Source organism: Zootoca vivipara, chromosome 3 (assembly GCF_963506605.1).
Source record: "Zootoca vivipara chromosome 3, rZooViv1.1, whole genome shotgun sequence".
In the NCBI taxonomy this organism is placed as follows: Eukaryota; Metazoa; Chordata; class Lepidosauria; order Squamata; family Lacertidae; genus Zootoca; species Zootoca vivipara.
This window is the reverse complement of record NC_083278.1, coordinates 41,312,553-41,331,435: the sequence shown is the minus strand read 5'-3', so window position 1 is coordinate 41,331,435 and position 18,883 is coordinate 41,312,553. Positions and strand designations below refer to the sequence as shown.

The 18,883-nt window shown below is 46.4% G+C and overlaps 1 protein-coding gene across 3 annotated transcripts in view; it reads left to right on the top strand.

Annotated features, from left to right (window-relative positions):
* Positions 1-1,893: 1,893 nt before the first annotated feature.
* The window catches only part of MDN1 (midasin AAA ATPase 1), a 101,777-nt gene continuing 84,787 nt past the window's right edge, over positions 1,894-18,883 (top strand). The window contains exons 1-11 of one of the 3 annotated variants that reach the window (XM_060272589.1): positions 1,894-2,171; positions 9,306-9,532; positions 10,537-10,761; positions 12,957-13,064; positions 13,179-13,371; positions 14,926-15,141; positions 15,699-15,830; positions 16,472-16,575; positions 17,292-17,406; positions 18,217-18,407; positions 18,691-18,772. In XM_060272589.1, the coding sequence (XP_060128572.1) occupies positions 2,073-2,171; positions 9,306-9,532; positions 10,537-10,761; positions 12,957-13,064; positions 13,179-13,371; positions 14,926-15,141; positions 15,699-15,830; positions 16,472-16,575; positions 17,292-17,406; positions 18,217-18,407; positions 18,691-18,772 (1,692 nt within the window). In that variant the 5' untranslated portion in view covers positions 1,894-2,072. The remainder of the gene's footprint in view (positions 2,172-9,305; positions 9,533-10,536; positions 10,762-12,956; positions 13,065-13,178; positions 13,372-14,925; positions 15,142-15,698; positions 15,831-16,471; positions 16,576-17,291; positions 17,407-18,216; positions 18,408-18,690; positions 18,773-18,883) is intronic. The other 2 variants (XM_035109386.2, XM_035109385.2) reach the window with 2 other exon arrangements.

Below are 18,883 nucleotides of genomic sequence, written 5' to 3'. Positions count from 1 at the left end.
ACCGCCGGTTTTTTATATACAGGCACTGCAAAGCCACCAGAAAGCTTCGTGGCTGATAACTTTGCCGGGGCAGAAGTTTGGGTTGGCGCAGCCCCAGAGCCCGTTTTAATCAGAGAGGAGCATTTGTTTGTTTCGCAAAAAGCCTTATTGCCGTAACGTCAGCTGTCAGACGTGCATGAGGACAGGGAAACTCTCCTCTGTCAGCTGTCAATTGAGGGCATATACCCCAAATATGTGGCATAGAGTGGGCTGTAGTCCTGTTCACGAGGACTGGGAGAAAGTCCCGTTAAATGCAATGGAGCTTACTTCCAAATAAACATGCATAGGGTTATGGAAAAGCTCATGCCCAGCGCTTTTTTTCTGGGGGTACTCAAGGGTACGCACTACCAATACCTTTCCCCTCAAATGTTAAAAGTGTGGCACTTACTGTAACAAGTTCATGGTGAGTACCAACACCTTTTTTCCTATTACTTTTTTTAAACCCAAAAACACTGCTTATGTCACAGTACACATTGCAATCCTTCGCTTGTCTACTCAGAAGTAAGTAAGCCCTGTTGAATTCAGTGGAACTTACATGTAAAGGACTGAGGCCCACTGGGTACAGTGGAGCTTCTGAGGAAAGGTGCAAGGTTGCGCTATTAAGTCTTCAAAGTGCTGCTAGATTATTTGCTGTTGGTGTAAGTAATAGACCTCAAATGAGCAATGGTTCAGCATTAAAAAAAAAAGGTATCTAGCAATCCATCTTTCATCTCCAAGGTAAAGGGGAAGGGGAAAGGATGACTAGAGTTGGCTGTTGGATATTTTTTTTTGTGATTTTGGAAACACAGCAAATGAGAAGACCTTTGCAACTGGATTTTATGTATGCTTTCTCAGCAGAAAGCGCCGGAGTTCAATTTGACATACTGTCATGTACTGTATAGCTGCTATAGCAGATACAGTTAAGTTGGTACAAGATGTGGTACAAATTGTAAATTTTCAGATCTCATTTAACCTAAAAAGTTAACTCTGTCATTTGCTGGCTTTGTTCAAGCTATCCCATACATGTATAGTTCTTAAGTTTCGTTACAACAGCAATACTTTTGATGGCCGCAACTTGGTCTTTTGACACACAAACTTGTTCGCATGCAACAAAGTGCTTTTGGCCACTTCCATTTAAGCTGCTCTGTGGAATCTAACCCTTTGTATATTTATTTGGGACTTAGTCCGAATACACTCCAATCAGCTTTATCCCTAGTAAGTGTGTTTAAGATGGCAGCTGTGCAGTCTGATCCTGTGCAGGTTTAGGTGTGTCAGGGACTGTTGCCTAGAAATCAATGGACTCGTGAGATTAATTTTCCATGGGCTGGGCTGTTGATGTTTTGTCCCCCAAAGACAGGCCCTGCTGTTCAGTACAGTATAGTGCTAGTGGGCCACAACCCTGAGTATTTTCATGCCGTTTTCAAACTATTCCCGCCACCTTTGAAAACATATTTCTCTCCTTGCTCTAACAAAAACTGATGTAACTCCATCTAACTGGGAAAAGGTTTCATTGCTGTTGTTGTTTATCAGCACACTTTTGTTTGTTTGTTTGTTCGGAAGTAAGTCCCAATGGGATGTTCCCAGTGCTTTAAAGCCCAAACGCCCTGCAGCCACCGCGTTTCTGTTTTTATCCAACACAAACCCGGCATTTGAGGGACTTGGCGCAGAAACCTATGCAAATCCAGCCTACAGCGAAGGAGATGCGGGGAATCCTATTTATCCCAGCGCGCAACGCTCTAAACTATGCAGAGAGTTGCTACGAAGGATAGTCGCCGTGCATGCTGGGATGAGTAGTTTTTGTGCGTGTGTGTCTCTGCAAGAGGCGGGTAAAAAAGCAAAGGCCGAGACCATCCCTCCTCCGCCTTGGTTTGTCGCCGGGAGATGACGCGGCATATACACGGGGAAAACGAAAGTCGCTCTCCTTCCCCACGTGTCGCGCAGCAGCGGCGGGTGGCGGAGGGCGCTAGCTAGCTGGCTGTCTCCGCGCGCACACCCTCACCGTCTGTTACCCCGGTACCGGGGCGAAGGGGAGCTGCTTCGGGAAGGCCGAGGGAATGGAGCACCTGCGTCTCAGCCTGGCGGCTCCGCTGCAGATGGTCGCGCAGAGGAACGAGAGGAGCAGCGGCGAGCTCAGCAGGTTCCTCGCCAAACAGGTGGGAGAGCAACAATAGCGGCGGCGCCCTCTTCGCCCTCCGCAGTCGTGGGGGGAAGGCGGTGATGGGCATCGAGCTGGGGGAGGGGGCAGCCAGGCAGCCTTTGCCTGGGGCTGGCCGTCCATCTTCGTTGGCTCGCCCCCCCCCCGTTTCTTCAAAGTGCCTTGTGGGCGGAGGGGGTGGTCTGGCTGGAGGAGGAGAGGAGAGAGCAGAGCTGGATCTTGCCTTCTTTGTTTTCTCATGGTGGTGGGAGGTGGGGAGGAAAGGAAGCGAGAGTGCGGCACAATCCCCTCCATGAGCCTCCCTGCGCTTTAAAAGCCCTAAGCAGAGTGGAGATGGCTTAAATTTGTAAGGAGAACCTCTGGATCGCCGAGGAGCGTAGTCTGTTTGTATTGCCTGTTATTTTTTTATTTTTGTTTTTAAGAATATACTTTGGCACAATCCTATCTGTTTCGTTAAAGTGTTTTTTCCCCCAGCTGCAAGGAAATGCTGCCTTGTTCAAATGTATATCCATACTTGGAAGATTTCTCACTTCATTGCTGTAAAGTTCATACTGCTCTGCTTACAAATTTGCAATACTACCGTATACACACACGCCTCCACCATTGAGTTTGGGGTTTGGGTAGTTGAAAAACACTGTTAGCCCCTCCTGTAAATGAATTTTAAAGGGTTTTGTGTGTGTGTGTGTGTGTGTGTGTGCGCGCGCAGGGCTGAAACTAGGTTTTCTGTCACAAGGGAAAGACTCAGTTCAGCACACACCCACACCCCTCAATACATTTGTTCAAAAAGGGCATGAAAAGTAGTTTGAAAGAGGCTGGAGAAGAGAGAGTGTCTCCAAATAGTAAAATTGTTTCTGTGTGTATCTGGCTTTCATTCAACCTCAAAAGAGTAATAGATCATTTGAGGAATTCTAAGAAATATTATGACTGTATGATCAAAGGGAAGAGATACTGAAACATACACCCCGTTGACTACAGCCCTGGTGTGTGTTTGTGTATGTGTGTATTTCTAGTCCCATTCAATAAACTGCTAATCATGGAGAAATAAATTATTTTGGTAATCTGCACGAACAAAAAGATTTACCGTGTTTCTCATATTTTAAGGCATCCCCAAAAAATAAGCCATGACAGGATTTCTAAGGGTTGGTGAAAAATAAGACATACCCCGAAAATAAGCCATGTCGTGTAGCCCCGACCGAGCGAGAGGCGAAGGCGCGGGACCCAGCAGGAGCTCCCTGCCTGCTTCCCCGAGCCGTCGCGCATCGGGGGACAGAGCCGAAGATCGGAGGGCGCTCCTTGCTGGGCTTGACAAGCCCGGCAAACAGCGCCCGCCGATCTTCGGACCTGTGCTGTGTGACAGGCAGGGGTGGGGGGAAGCGGAGATCGTTCTCCGCTCTCCCCCCACCCCCGCCTGTCACCAAAGATCGGCGGGCGCTCCTTGCTGGGCTTGACAAGCCCGGCAAACAGCGCCCGCCGATCTTCGGACCTGTCCTGTGTGACAGGCGGGGGTGGGGGGGGGAAGCGGAGATCGTTCTCCGCTCTCCCCCCACCCCCGCCTGTCACCAAAGATCGGCGGGCGCTGTTTGCTGGGCTTGACAAGCCCGGCAAACAGCGCCCGCCGATCTTCGGACCTGTCCTGTGTGACAGGCGGGGGTGGGGGGGAAGCGGAGATCGTTCTCCGCTCTCCCCCCACCCCCGCCTGTCACCAAAGATCGGCGGGCACTGTTTGCTGGGCTTGACAAGCCCGGCAAACAGCGCCCGCCGATCTTCGGACCTGTCCTGTGTGACAGGTGGGGGTGGGGGGGGAAGCGGAGATCGTTCTCTGCTCTCCGCCCACCCCCGCCTGTCACCGAAGATCGGCGGGCGCTCCTAGCTGGGCTTGACAAGCCCGGCAAACAGCGCCCGCCGATCTTCGGCCCTGTGCTGTGTGACAGGCGGGGGTGGGCGAGAAGCGGAGATCGTTCTCCGCTCTCCCCCCACCCCCGCCTGTCACCAAAGATCGGCGGGCGCTCCTTGCTGGGCTTGACAAGCCCGGCAAACAGCGCCCGCCGACCTGTGCTGTGTGACAGGCGGGGGTGGGGGAGAAGCGGAGATCGTTCTCCGCTCTCCGCCCACCCCCGCCTGTCACCAAAGATCGGCGGGCGCTCCTTGCTGGGCTTGACAAGCCCGGCAAACAGCACCCGCCGACCTGTGCTGTGTGACAGGCGGGGGTGGGGGAGAAGCGGAGATCGTTCTCCGCTCTCCCCCCACCACCGCCTGTCACCAAAGATCGGCGGGCACTGTTTGCTGGGCTTGACAAGCCCGGCAAACAGCGCCCGCCGATCTTCGGACCTGTCCTGTGTGACAGGTGGGGGTGGGGGGGGAAGCGGAGATCGTTCTCTGCTCTCCGCCCACCCCCGCCTGTCACCGAAGATCGGCGGGCGCTCCTAGCTGGGCTTGACAAGCCCGGCAAACAGCGCCCGCCGATCTTCGGCCCTGTGCTGTGTGACAGGCGGGGGTGGGCGAGAAGCGGAGATCGTTCTCCGCTCTCCCCCCACCCCCGCCTGTCACCAAAGATCGGCGGGCGCTCCTTGCTGGGCTTGACAAGCCCGGCAAACAGCGCCCGCCGACCTGTGCTGTGTGACAGGCGGGGGTGGGGGAGAAGCGGAGATCGTTCTCCGCTCTCCGCCCACCCCCGCCTGTCACCAAAGATCGGCGGGCGCTCCTTGCTGGGCTTGACAAGCCCGGCAAACAGCACCCGCCGACCTGTGCTGTGTGACAGGCGGGGGTGGGGGGGGAAGCGGAGATCGTTCTCTGCTCTCCGCCCACCCCCGCCTGTCACCGAAGATCGGCGGGCGCTCCTAGCTGGGCTTGACAAGCCCGGCAAACAGCGCCCGCCGATCTTCGGCCCTGTGCTGTGTGACAGGCGGGGGTGGGCGAGAAGCGGAGATCGTTCTCCGCTCTCCCCCCACCCCCGCCTGTCACCAAAGATCGGCGGGCGCTCCTTGCTGGGCTTGACAAGCCCGGCAAACAGCGCCCGCCGATCTTCGGACCTGTCCTGTGTGACAGGCGGGGGTGGGGGGGAAGCGGAGATCGTGCTCCGCTCTCCCCCCACCCCCGCCTGTCACCAAAGATCGGCGGGCGCTCCTTGCTGGGCTTGACAAGCCCGGCAAACAGCGCCCGCCGATCTTCGGACCTGTCCTGTGTGACAGGCGGGGGTGGGGGGGGAAGCGGAGATCGTTCTCCGCTCTCCCCCCACCCCCGCCTGTCACCAAAGATCGGCGGGCGCTCCTTGCTGGGCTTGACAAGCCCGGCAAACAGCGCCCGCCGATCTTCGGACCTGTCCTGTGTGACAGGCGGGGGTGGGGGGGAAGCGGAGATCGTTCTCCGCTCTCCCCCCACCCCCGCCTGTCACCAAAGATCGGCGGGCGCTCCTAGCTGGGCTTGACAAGCCCGGCAAACAGCGCCCGCCGACCTGTGCTGTGTGACAGGCGGGGGTGGGGGGGAAGCGGAGATCGTTCTCCGCTCTCCGCCCACCCCCGCCTGTCACCGAAGATCGGCGGGCGCTGTTTGCTGGGCTTGACAAGCCCGGCAAACAGCGCCTGCCGATCTTCGGACCTGTCCTGTGTGACAGGCGGGGGTGGGGGGGAAGCGGAGATCGTTCTCCGCTCTCCCCCCACCCCCGCCTGTCACCAAAGATCGGCGGGCGCTCCTTGCTGGGCTTGACAAGCCCGGCAAACAGCGCCCGCCGACCTTCGGACCTGTCCTGTGTGACAGGCGGGGGTGGGGGGGGAAGCGGAGATCGTTCTCCGCTCTCCCCCCACCCCCACCTGTCACCAACGATCGGCGGGCGCTCCTTGCTGGGCTTGACAAGCCCGGCAAACAGCGCCTGCCGATCTTCGGACCTGTCCTGTGTGACAGGCGGGGGTGGGGGAGAAGCGGAGATCGTTCTCCGCTCTCCGCCCACCCCCGCCTGTCACCGAAGATCGGCGGGCGCTCCTAGCTGGGCTTGACAAGCCCGGCAAACAGCGCCCGCCGACCTGTGCTGTGTGGCAGGCGGGGTGGGGGGGAAGCGGAGATCGTTCTCCGCTCTCCGCCCACCCCCGCCTGTCACCGAAGATCGGCGGGCGCTGTTTGCTGGGCTTGACAAGCCCGGCAAACAGCGCCCGCCGATCTTCGGACCTGTCCTGTGTGACAGGCGGGGGTGGGGGGGAAGCGGAGATCGTTCTCCGCTCTCCCCCCACCCCCGCCTGTCACCAAAGATCGGCGGGCGCTCCTTGCTGGGCTTGACAAGCCCGGCAAACAGCGCCCGCCGATCTTCGGACCTGTCCTGTGTGACAGGGGGGGTGGGGGGGAAGCGGAGATCGTGCTCCGCTCTCCCCCCACCCCCGCCTGTCACCAAAGATCGGCGGGCGCTGTTTGCTGGGCTTGACAAGCCCGGCAAACAGCGCCCGCCGATCTTCGGCCCTGTGCTGTGTGACAGGCGGGGGTGGGGGAGAAGCGGAGATCGTTCTCCGCTCTCCCCCCATCCCCGCCTGTCACCGAAGATCGGCGGGCGCTCCTTGCTGGGCTTGACAAGCCCGGCAAACAGCGCCCGCGTGCACTTTATTAAAAAATAAGACATCCCTCAAAAATAAGCCATGTCGTGTTTTTTTGAAGAAAAAATTAATATAAGACATGACTTATAATATGAGAAACACGGTAGGACTGATTCAGTCTGTTGCAAACTTTGTAAGTGGAAAGCACATCAGTATGTGGCGAAATATGAAAGTCCTGTATAGGTCCCCATGTGCTCAGATCACATATACTGTATACAATATTTGCATATCAAAATGAATGCATGTATTGTATGGTTATGGAGCCTGAGGCTTCTGGTGATTTTTGCTATTTACCCCATACTCAACAAAGTGCTTTTTGTGTATTAAAAGAGAGAGTAATGTTTGAAGGCCTGTGGGTTACAAAGCTCTGTAAAGATGTGGATTGCTTTTGAATGAGGGGTCGTAATTCATACTGGCATTAAACTCTTTAGTAAATTTGCAGTTGCTTAATTTGGAGCTTAATTTGGCTTGCTTTAAAATTATTTTGAGTACACTTAAACACACTATTAATATAAAGGGGAGCTAATTTAACTAATACCTTGTTTGCAAGAAGAATAGTCAGTGCTCTTGTTCTCAATTTGAAAATATATCTATCCACATTCTGCAAATAATTTCCCCCCCAATGCTATGCTGTACTACACTGAAATCTTTAAATGTTTCTTTGATAATCCTTTAATCTTCCTGCCACATCAGCGTGAGTCACCACACCCGTTGAGAACCACTGTGCTAGAATTTAGGTGGAAATCTAAGTTTAGGTCATTTTAAATTGACGAAATAGTAATATGCTAACAGCAATAACAAAACAGGGGCTGTGCTTGCGGCAAAATTTAATTTAATTAGAAATATTCCCAACCACTAAAATACTGTTCTTCCCCCCTAATCATACATTCAGATGGGGCAAACAGATTTCAAGATTTGTAGCAAATTGGTTACAGCTACAATGAATTATTTTTACAGCTTGTTTAATCCATCTCTCATTGTTTTACTATAGAGCTTGAGCAAACATTTGGGCAGAGGTTATCTGCTGTCTTTGGACCACAGAGCACTGTTCTTGTTTACAAGGGCCCCCTTGTTTTATGTAGCATTTTTCTAAGTAGCTACATTCCCATCACTGTTATCCAAGTGTAGTTTGCAGTGTTGTTTCAGGAAAATATATGTCATTGGGTACAAAACCTTCCATCAGATTTGTACCATAGTGTTTAAAGAGAACTAAGTCATGTGCCCGTTAGAAATGATTTTACAAGGTTGGAATTCTTTTTTTGGGGGGGGGGTTGTCAAAAGATTCAAAGATTTTCAGGGAATGAAAACAAAAGTTATCTCCATCTTTCCCAATTCTGTTATGTTACTCTTGATAGGGCTAAACATTTCTTCCCTAAGTACTGTCCTTGGGACTCTTTAGATTAAGCTATCATCGAATCTTTAGGCACTCGTTTTGTACAATACTTTGACTGGGGTGGGAAACCAATGACCCTCCAGATGTTGAGTCCCATCAGCTTCTGCCAGCTTGGCCAGTGCTCAGGAATGATGGGAACTGGAGTCCACCTGGATCCCCATCCATGTTCTAAGGGACTCTGTGTTGAATTTCTAAGAGCCCAGAGAGGCCCACTATAAGCCAAATTCCTATATTTGTAATCTTGAGTTTAAAAAATGTGGAGAGGGGTTGTGTTCCTTAAGTAGTGTACACTGATAACTTGGTTTATTGGAATCAGAAGGTTGTTGGAGACATGGGATGCTCTAGTTCAGTGCCCCCTCCCCAATTCCAAGGCAAATGGTGTTTGCAATTGTTCATGTGTATGACACAGTCTGATACCACCCTATAGTAATGTCACATTGTGTTTTCTTTAAAAAAAAATCATTTAGAAATGTAGCCTGTCTTATCATGGTAATTCAGGGTGGGTTAGAAAACCACTTTAAAACTATTTTATATTTTAGGAACAAGGAAGGGTGGAATTGGCAGTTTGCTTTCCTTAAAGGAGCTGTAAATTAACTTTGTGCACATTTTTGTTTATTTTTGTGTAATGGCTTGTCTAGCAGCGACCATCAATTTAAAGGTCTGCAAGGAAAGTAACCTTATGTTTTTAAGAGCTTATAAGGAGCAACTCAACAAGCATGGCTGCCAGTCATTCATTTTAGTGAGGCTTGTATGGCAGTTCCAAGTCTCTCATAGTAGAATGAATAAAGGGGGGACAGCAGAAATGTTTATGTTATACTAAGTGTAAAATACCTTTCCCTCCCATTCTTGCTTTCCACATTCTTCTTCAGCTCTTCCTCCTAGCTTTATCCTATTTCTATGGAGGTTTAGAAAAATCTTTTTCATCCCTTTTTGTTGTACTTCTAAGGCAGTTTTCTTCAGCCTTGGATTCCCAGATACTTTTGGACTTCAGCACCCATCATCCACAGTCAGCTTAGGCAATGGTCAGGAATGATGGGAGCTGTAGTCCAACAATATCTGGGAATCCAAGGTTGAAGACTGTTAAGGTCTGTTCTATACACAACTTGACTTGTACTGCAGTAGAACGGGGGGACCACTCTTTACTGAGCATCTGTTTTGTTTTCAGATCTGGAGTCAGCAGGACCGTCAGCACATCCTCAGTGCCTTAGCACAGTTACTATTGGATAAAGAATGCACACTCCTAATTGGCCGTCAGTTTCGTCCAATCTTGCTCGATTTGATGGAAAGAAATGCAGAAACAATTAAATCCAGTGGCCAGATCAACCATGATCTTCATGAGAGACTCTGTGTGGCAATGAGCAAACTTATTGGTGACCATCCAGATGTGATGCCGTAAGTCAGTAGATGTCTGGGATTAAGTTTTGCTTTCATGGGGAATTGCTTGGTGGACAAGCTGAGGGTTGGTGCACATGGTAGCCAAGCACGGTAGCCAATTCAGACTGGATTTACATTCATACAGTCATGAGTCGTGAGCCCAATTTCCATAATCCATATCCCTTTTTGAGGTGTGCTGCAGGAATTTGCAGTTGTGCATATCTTTTGTATCACATGTCAAGGGTATCTGCTTGGCTAATTGTGTTAAACCAAGGCCTTGTATTCTGTTATATGCTCAATTCAGCAATTACTGAATTGCAACTAAAGCTGCTGTTAGGTGCACATTTACTTGGAAGCAAGCCATACTTTTGACTAAAAATTGCATAGGATTGGACAGTAAGGGTGATGAAACCCAAGCCTCAGTTTAGAGGAAAACAAAGATTGAATGGATGTTAGACCTGCATCTTCTTTAACATAAAGGGGTGGGTGTGGATGTGTATTTGCTTCAGTGAGAGAGGTTTAAGTGAAAGTTGCTCTTGTCAGATGCCCATATTAGATTAGAAGTAACCCTTTTATCCAAGGAGTTTTGAGTAACATGCATACTGTTCCTATCTTGCTACTAGTGAGATCAGCTTCATTGTAGAGCTGGGTCTACATCAAGTGTCTTCAGGCTGTTGTTTGAGTGCCAAGTCCAGAATGCTGCTTCCAACCAGTTGTCCCTACCCCACCCCACTCACAGAACTGGCAGGCTGACCTTAATCTCTGATAAACTAAGGCACTGAAAAAGTGGTCATGAATTTCAATTTCCCCATTTTTATGAAAACACAATTTGCTGAAAAGAAGACCAAAACTTTTCTTAGGACCTATTCCTTTTTTTGCCAATTTCTTTCCAAGTTCAGAAAAGCTTAGCAGTCTTATTTGTGTCAGACTTTAACAGGTAAGCATCTGCTTCATCAGATGAGCTGAAACCTCGCTGTTCTAGCTACATTTACATTTGCTTTCAATATCTTCATTTCATGTAGATTTGCTTTGAGATACTTTAAGGATACTTCACCAGTGTTCCAAAGACTGTTTCTGGAGAGCTCAGATACAAATATGGTTCGATATGGCCGACGACGAATGAAGTTAAGGGATCTCATGGAGGCAGCCTACAAATTCCTCCAAAAAGATCAGTCTGTATTCAGAGAGTTATGGGACTGGAGTGTGTGTGTCCCTTTACTCAGGAGTCATGATACTTTAGTTCGATGGTAAGTTTAATTTTCATTTAATTTTATATGTCACTTTCAGTGTGTACCATGTTTCCCCTTTTTTAAGACACCGTCTTATTACTTTTTTTTCTCAAAAAACCACAGGGTGGCTTATTTTTGGTGGGATGTCTTACTCGTATTTTTATTATGAGTCTGAGGGAAGGGAGGTGTGTGCGTCCCTGGCCCAGCCCTCTCTCCCCAGCCCTGGGATGTTCGCAAAGGGCTGCTCTCTCTCTCCTCTGATGTGGGGACTCACTTAATAGCAATCTGCTACACTGGAGCTTCTTAAATCTAAACCAGTATAATGGAATCTATCTGTGTGATACAGTCCTAGCAGTAGCCTATAGTAAAGCAAATAAGGATCTCTACTAGCCAGCTGCCCAAGACTTAAGTTCCAACAGTCTGAAGTTCCAACAATGTAACACTTTGTAGTGCTAAAATGAAAAAATTCCTTCAGTAGCACCTTAAAGACCAACTAAGTTTTATTTTGGTATGAGCTTTCGCGTGCATGCACACGAAAGCTCATACCAAAATAAAAACTTAGTTGGTCTTTAGGGTGCTACTGAAGGAATTTTTTTATTTTACTTCGACCCAGACCAACACGGCTACCTACCTGTAACCAGAACTTTGTAGTGCTATCACTGATAGCAAAGAAGCTACCTGCTGAGAACAAAGAAGCCAGCTAAACAGCAATTAAGATTGCTGACTTGGTAAATGGTAGCAATTAAGAAGCAATTGAGCTAGCAAGGTAAAATTTTGTGGGTAAAGGAAGCTAGGACCGGCAGCTTAACTTTTGTGCTCACAAACAGCAAGAAGGAAAAAGTCCTTAATTTAAAAAAAAAGTCCCCAAGGCAAGGACTGCGATCCAGACTACTTACAAATCCTTAAAGGGGCAGCTCCACAGACAAGCAAGCATAAGGTAGAAAGGAAGGCTGCAAGGAGACAACAATCAGACACAGAAGACTGCCGTCAAGAGGAAATCAACAGGCAACTCATGGGTGGACGCATAGAATGGAAGGGAAAGGTGGAGGGAAGCGAGAGGTGGGTTCTGTGTGTGTGTGTGTGTGAGAGAGAGAGAGAGAGAGACAGAGAGACAGAGACGCGCACACGGAGATCTCTCCCTTAAAGGGAAAACAGCCTTTGCATTCAATCGCTCCTCTCCCGTCAAGAGGAAATCAACAGGCAACTCATGGGTGGGCACATAGAATGGAAGGGAAAGGTGGGGGGAAGCGAGAGGTGGGTGCTCTCTCTCTCTCTCTGTGTGTGTGTGTGTGTGTGAGAGAGAGAGAGAGAGAGAGAGACGCAGGGGGCGGGGGGAGAGAGAGAGACAGACGCGCTCACGGAGGTCACGAGGCTTCGGCAGCCAGCAGCTACGGCTCTTCAGTGCATTTTTACAAGCTTTTAAAGGAAATACGTGTCTGTGGAGCGACAGCAAAATGGAGATATTTTTAAGGGGGGGGTTGGCTGGCGGGAGGGGGGTTATTGCTACTGGGTGAAGGGTCTATCAGTATGTCTTATTTTCGGGGTATGGCTTGTATCGCGCAATTCCTTAGAAATCCTGCTATGGCTTATATAATGACTACGTCTTAAAAAGGGGGAAACACGGTAGTAGGGACTATTTTATTGTTGTCTTACTAATACCTCATGAAGGAAAGTAAGGTACAACAATAAGGGCAGAGAATGACTTGGCCACATTTGAGTTGGATTTGAAACCCACAGTATGGTTACTGGACTACATTAGACCTCTTATTGACAAGAAGAGCAGTTTCTGGCAAGAGGTTGAGGCTAAAATTGCCAGAGTTAAATATGAAGAAAGATTGATTTGGTCATATTGGGTGTATTTTCTTAGAGCCTACTACTACTACTCAATTTTCAGGCTCAGGGGCCGACATTAACCCCATACTAAAATGTGAGACCTACATCCAAGTTCATTGTTTTTGTCATGTTCCATCACTCTTCTCTTACAAATGCAATAGCCATAAGGCAAAATGAAAATGGTGGTAGTGCCATTGGTGTGGCCCACTTTAAGTTGGCACATAGACCTGTGCATCAGTGGCCAAATCCTTTATTGAAGACCAGTGATCAAACTCAGACCATTTGAAGGGACAGGCTAGACTTTTGTTGTCCTTCTCTGAAAGAAACCTAGTTCTATAGACTTAAGACGTAACATTACTTGAGCTGCCTTTGCTTCTTAGGTATACTGCCAGTTGTCTCGCACTGGTTACATGCATGAATGATGAGCATCGGTTATCCTTCCTGAAGAAGATATTTAATCCAGAAGAGTTAATACATTTCAGACTTAAGTAAGTTTTTCACCAAAAAGTCTTTGTGTGTGTGTGTTTTCAGTTAATATTTTACATGGTAGATTGTCTCCCATTTGTCCAAAACATTGAAAGATGCACATTTTTGACTGATAGGCTACTGGAGGAATCACGGATGCAGAATGTTGAGTGTGCCCTTGTCTTGGCCAACCCAGACGCAACCTTTTGGAACAAAGAAGAGGAGTTGCGGTACACTCAGGGAGAACTTGTATCTGCTGACCTCTCTGCAAAGGTTGTAGCAGTGTGTGGTGTTCTACTCCCTAGACAACAGTTTGGACCAGGAGAAAATGTAAGTAAAGGACTGATACGTAAATTAAATTCTTTGGTGCTGATCCTGGTCTACCTTTTGCCTACCCTAGCTCTAGGAGATTTCTCTCTGAAAAGAGAGGAATCCTGGGCCTTTGTTTCCCTCAAAATTTCTACGCAGTGCTACTTTGATGCATTTAAGCATTGATTAAAATCCTGTCCTTCAGTTTTAAGGCAAAAACAAACAAACAAACGTGTTTTAGTGTAAAAGTTTCTGCAAAATAGTATCCTTCCCTTTATAGATGGAATACACTTTACAGCAGGCATCCCCAAACTGCAGCCCTCCAGATGTTTTGGCCTACAACTCCCATGATCCCTAGCTAACAGGACCAGTGGTCAGGGATGATGGGGATTGTAGTCCAAAACATCTGGAGGGCCGAAGTTTGGGGATGCCTGCTTTACAGTTTAAGAGCAAGCACCTTTGAAATCTCTAGTCCCATTCCTGACCCATGCCTCTGTGTGTGTGTTTTTTTTCTCCCTTTCTGATATCCACCGGCTTGGATGTTAAGTAACAAAATAGAAATCATGGCCTCATTTATCTGTATGAAGTATGCCAAAGGGGATAAGACAGTTCTTTCCATACAGCTCTCTTTGTTACCAAACAATCTGCTTCAGAAGGATTCTGAGTGTTGGTGAAAATCACCTTGTACCTTTCTGACCAGTGAGAATCTCTGCTAGATCCTTCCTTAGGCAGAGATATCACTGTGATCTGACAATAGTGTTTAATATGTGGAGCAAAATACCTTACTTTCTGTCACTCCAGGTATGCAGCTGGCACTCCATGTATTCTGCTGTCTTAACACAGGGCAATTTCATACATAGAAACATATGAAGAACACAGATTCAAACATAAGTGAAAATCTGAACATAAGTTGAATAAAATTATGCTCTAGAGACTTAATAGGCACAGCTAAAATCATACAAGAATGGCTCTCTACAAAGTAGAAAAGATTAAAAAGTGTCACTATTAGTCTTAATAATACTATAGGTAAAATGACCAACTATGAGTTTCACAAAATAGCCTATTGGGTTTTGCCCCCTTTTTTTTTTTACCAAAGATTCCTTAGTGTGTGTGGTGCAATCGCTTGGATTGGGCCAATGTACTGTATATGTATTTAAGAGGAATCAGAATTTTGAGCATGAATCTTTGAAATAATAATAAAACGATACTAGAATTGACATGTCATTAAGCATGGCCATTACGCATGGTCATTGTCCCTCTCCTGGTTAAAACAGCAGCTTCAGAGTGGGGTGATTGGTCTGTATTTATCTCATCCCCCCTGAAGCTGCTATTTATTCCTTATTGCAGTAAATGGCACCTTGGAGCAAGGTAGGTGGAACACTTTGGTGGGAGGAACAAAGTGCAAGGGTTTAAATCCCCCTTTAAAAAATGGGAGTGGAATGGGGACATGGGTGTGTGTGGCTCTGGGATGCATAAAAATGGTAGCTTAGAAAATTTATAACTTGTATTTCACATTTCTCCATAGTACTGGTACCCAGTATTATCAGTTGAAAGCATTGCCTTCTTTTGTCTCAGCAGGAGACCATCTTGAACCAATTTGTGTTGGTGAAATCTTCCTGCACAAATCTTCAGAATCTCGCTATGGCTGTAGCTTCACAAAACGCAGTGTTACTCGAAGGACCAGTAGGTTGTGGCAAAACGTATCTTGTTGAATACTTGGCAGCCGTTACTGGAAGGATAAAGCCACCTCACATTCTGAAAGTCCAGCTAGGAGATCAGACTGATAGTAAGGTAATGGAAAATGCATTTTAGTTTTCACTTGCAGTTATTACAAAGTTAATGTTGTGCCCTCGCCTTGCAGAAACTGGCTGCATTCAGATATAATCATAAGCCAAAAACCATGTCTTACTATGGAATTACCAGTGTGCACGCTTCAGAAATACCTCCTGCAGTTCTCCCCTAGTAAACACGAGCAAGACTATAGATTATGGGATGTCTGAAGCAGCCACTATTGGGCCTTTGCTTTAGGTCATGGGTGGTTTGGTGAGGGATATCTCACTGGCCCGAACACCACAGTAATCCAAACTCATGATTTTTTGCTTCTGCTCATACTATGAGAGGGGCACAGCAAGAATGATTTGGCAGTGCTTGTTCCCACTGAGCTTATCATAGCTGCTGAAGCTATATCTGGCAATCTTTATATTTGGTTGTGTACCCAGTATGGAAGAAAGTAAATAGAAATAAATACATACCTCAGAAACCTTATTGTTCGGTAAATATTTGAAGACACAATGTAAAGTTATATGGACATTATTTAAAAAATCTTGCTTGCTTTTTCTTCTTTGTAGACCTTACTGGGCATGTATCGTTGTACAGACGTACCAGGGGAGTTCATGTGGCAACCTGGGACCCTGACCCAAGCAGTGAGCAAAGGGCACTGGATACTCTTGGAGGATATTGATTATGCTCCTCTGGATGTGGTATGTAGTTGGTTTCTAGAGGTAGTCCATAAATACCTTGGGTGTGAGGCACAGGTATCTTTTCTGGAAGTCAAGTATTTTGTAACCAAAGCAAAGGAAACTTAAGGGCACTGGAGAAAAGAAAGCAAAAGTTCTCCCGAAAAAGTTTTCATGGTTCTCAATTCTCAGTGTACTTTCTTCTTTGTGGGCTGTGGTTTTTGGGACACATGTTACAAACTACTGAATGGATCCTGTCTGTATCTGCTATTCACTGGGTCTCTTATACACCCACCTCCCATAATCTAGAACTGTATATGTATATGTAAAAGGCTGCTTATTTGGTCACCAGCAGAGGTGAAACACATTGTTTCATGGACTGTCTGACTGCTGTTAAGTCTTTTTGGTTGTCATTGATATAAGGTGGGACATCAAGATAGCCTCATGAGTGAGAACATGGCATTACAATGAAGCTTCCTTAGATTTATTTTTTTCCCTACTGATACAGTATCACATTCTATGCATGTCCTGCCCAGAAGCAATTTTGGGAAGGGTTCAAGGACTTGAGGTGAGACAGTCCTGTTACATGAGTGGAACTCTACTCGTGGTGCTCTACATCCCGGTCATTGAAATTTTATTCTGTGGGTTTTTTTTCTATTCCTTAGATTTCTGTATTGATTCCTCTTCTGGAAAATGGAGAGCTGTTGATTCCTGGGCGAAGTGACTGTATTAAAGTAGCTCCTGGGTTCCATCTTTTTGCAACGAGAAGGTAGACTGTGTAGCTTTGTTAACACAAGGGAAACCCGTAGTACATGAATCCTTTTGGCAGTGACTAGACAATAGTTATGAATATAGGAATTGGGGGGGGGGTCCAGTACAGTGTTTAAATTGTGTGCATATATAAAGGTGGTATGATTTTTGAATTATAAGTATGTGAGCGCTCCTTTGCTTTTTTTTTTGCAATTTTCCATACTAAGAAATAAAAAAGGATCTGGAAAATGATAGCTAGGCATGTGAGATTATTTTGAAACCTAATACAACTCTTTCCCCTGGAATATAAGTGAAAACTAAGCTTGATGAGAGGAATTACCAAGCAGCCATAGGGAAGCCATCATCACTTGGCCTTAATCTGTAATATGCAGATAATTTTGTCCTGTCTTTACGCTTATTGACATTATACATGTATGAAGTGCTTTGCACATAGAATGTGCTTGTTGTCGTTTTGCTTAGCCTGTGGGATACAGCTGCCCTATAAACAATTACTTAGCATTTCATTATTTAAAGACTGTAAAGTGGAAGAATGACAATTAAACAATTGTAGATGGTGGATTCATGTTTTTTGTATTGATGATGTTGGGACTTTGATTCCCTTAGCTGGTCGTAGAGCTGCAGTGAAGGAGCCTTACAGAACTCTTGAATTTATTCTGTTCTGCACTATAATACTTATAATGCTTCAATTAACTTGTTCTTTGATTTTTAATCTAGACTCTTCAGCTATGGTGGTGGTTGGTACAAACAGCAAAACAGCCATGCTGCTCTTCTAGATAAATACTGGACAAAGATTAAGCTGAATAATATGCCTAAAGTTGAACTCAGAGAGGTAAATGGTATCAGAAAGAGAACTCTTACTTTGTGAACTGATGGCAAAGAGTTTTCATTTAAAAACAAATGAAAGTAGTCCTCTAATTTTTGTAGAAGAGGTTGAAACTGTCGGTTCCCTTTTCCCCACATGGCTGTGAGAAGTTTAGAAGCATCTGTGTTTGGTTAACCATGGTTTCTTGTGTTGTCCAAGCCAAAAAACTGGGAGGGAGTTAGTCATATTTACATCTCACCAAACCATAGTTAAGCATGATGTCCAAACACAATCCTTGACATGAAAGAAGTTTGTATCCATTCCATAATTGAATGCTTGCTGCTTTGTGCTTCTGCAAGAGAAACAGATCGACGTTGCTGGATTGACTTAACCCAACTATCTAGCTAGGACTTCATATGAAATCATATTAAATTGTTATTGCCGTTTCCTCAGTGTAGTATAGCCTGCAGGTTTCCCATATGCATCTTGTTGAGAACAAAAAACCTGGACTAGATGAGCCATTTGCCCAATCCACCAGGTTCATCTTACTGACTGACATTTCTATCTAGCGAATGAAGCCTAAGATAAATTAAGAGCATTACTGTATTTTACAGTGTAATTGTCATGCAAAGAAATTTTCCTTTAAGAGAATTTCAAAGTAAAATTTGATGGTAGGCACTACCCCATGGGACCAGTCCAGGCAATTGTGCAGACTGTAAAAGTATCAAACCTCTGGATTTTAAGACCATTGTCTTCCATAGACAAAACTCAAAGAGTTATATAATCCTTGGAACACTGTAAAATATTTACTTCAACTAATGTTATTTTGTTTTTCAGATTCTTCAGAGGAAATATCCTAAACTTGCTGTAGTAATTGATCGCTTGTTAGAGATTTATGTTGAGCTTACTGGTGATAAACATCTATTGCAAAGCCATATCGCAGGCGATGAGAACATAATGGAAGACACATCACACTTATCCGAAAACAAAAAAAGTCTGAGCTTAGAAGGCAGAGAGTTATCTCTGAGGTATTTTAATATGCAATTAAGCTGATGGATATTTGAGTTTGGGGGAGGCAAATTATCTTTGGACTACTGCTCTCTAGTGTGTTGGAGGCCATTTGCTCTGGTCTTAATTGAAATTCCTAGTGTGAAGGCATTAATTGAATGAAAATGTGGTGAGATGGTGCTTTAAAAAAATAACCGTGCAATTAATGAAGCGAGACTAGTGCTTTTAGCAGTGTGCAGCTGAGGAGAGTTAAATGAAGGACTGCTGTTGAGCTGCTTCACATCACTTCTTTTCTTGTCTTAGAGACTTGCTGAATTGGTGCAACAGAATCGCTTACAACTTTGATAGTTCTTCTTCCTCTACTGCACTGAATATTTTTCATGAGGTACGTGTCAAACTGTTCCCTGTTTTTTAGAGTGATGTTGACCTATTCCTTAAAATGCGAAAACCAGGTTGCATTTGGAATATGGACAGGGGGCTGGTTCTGGTGTTGGAA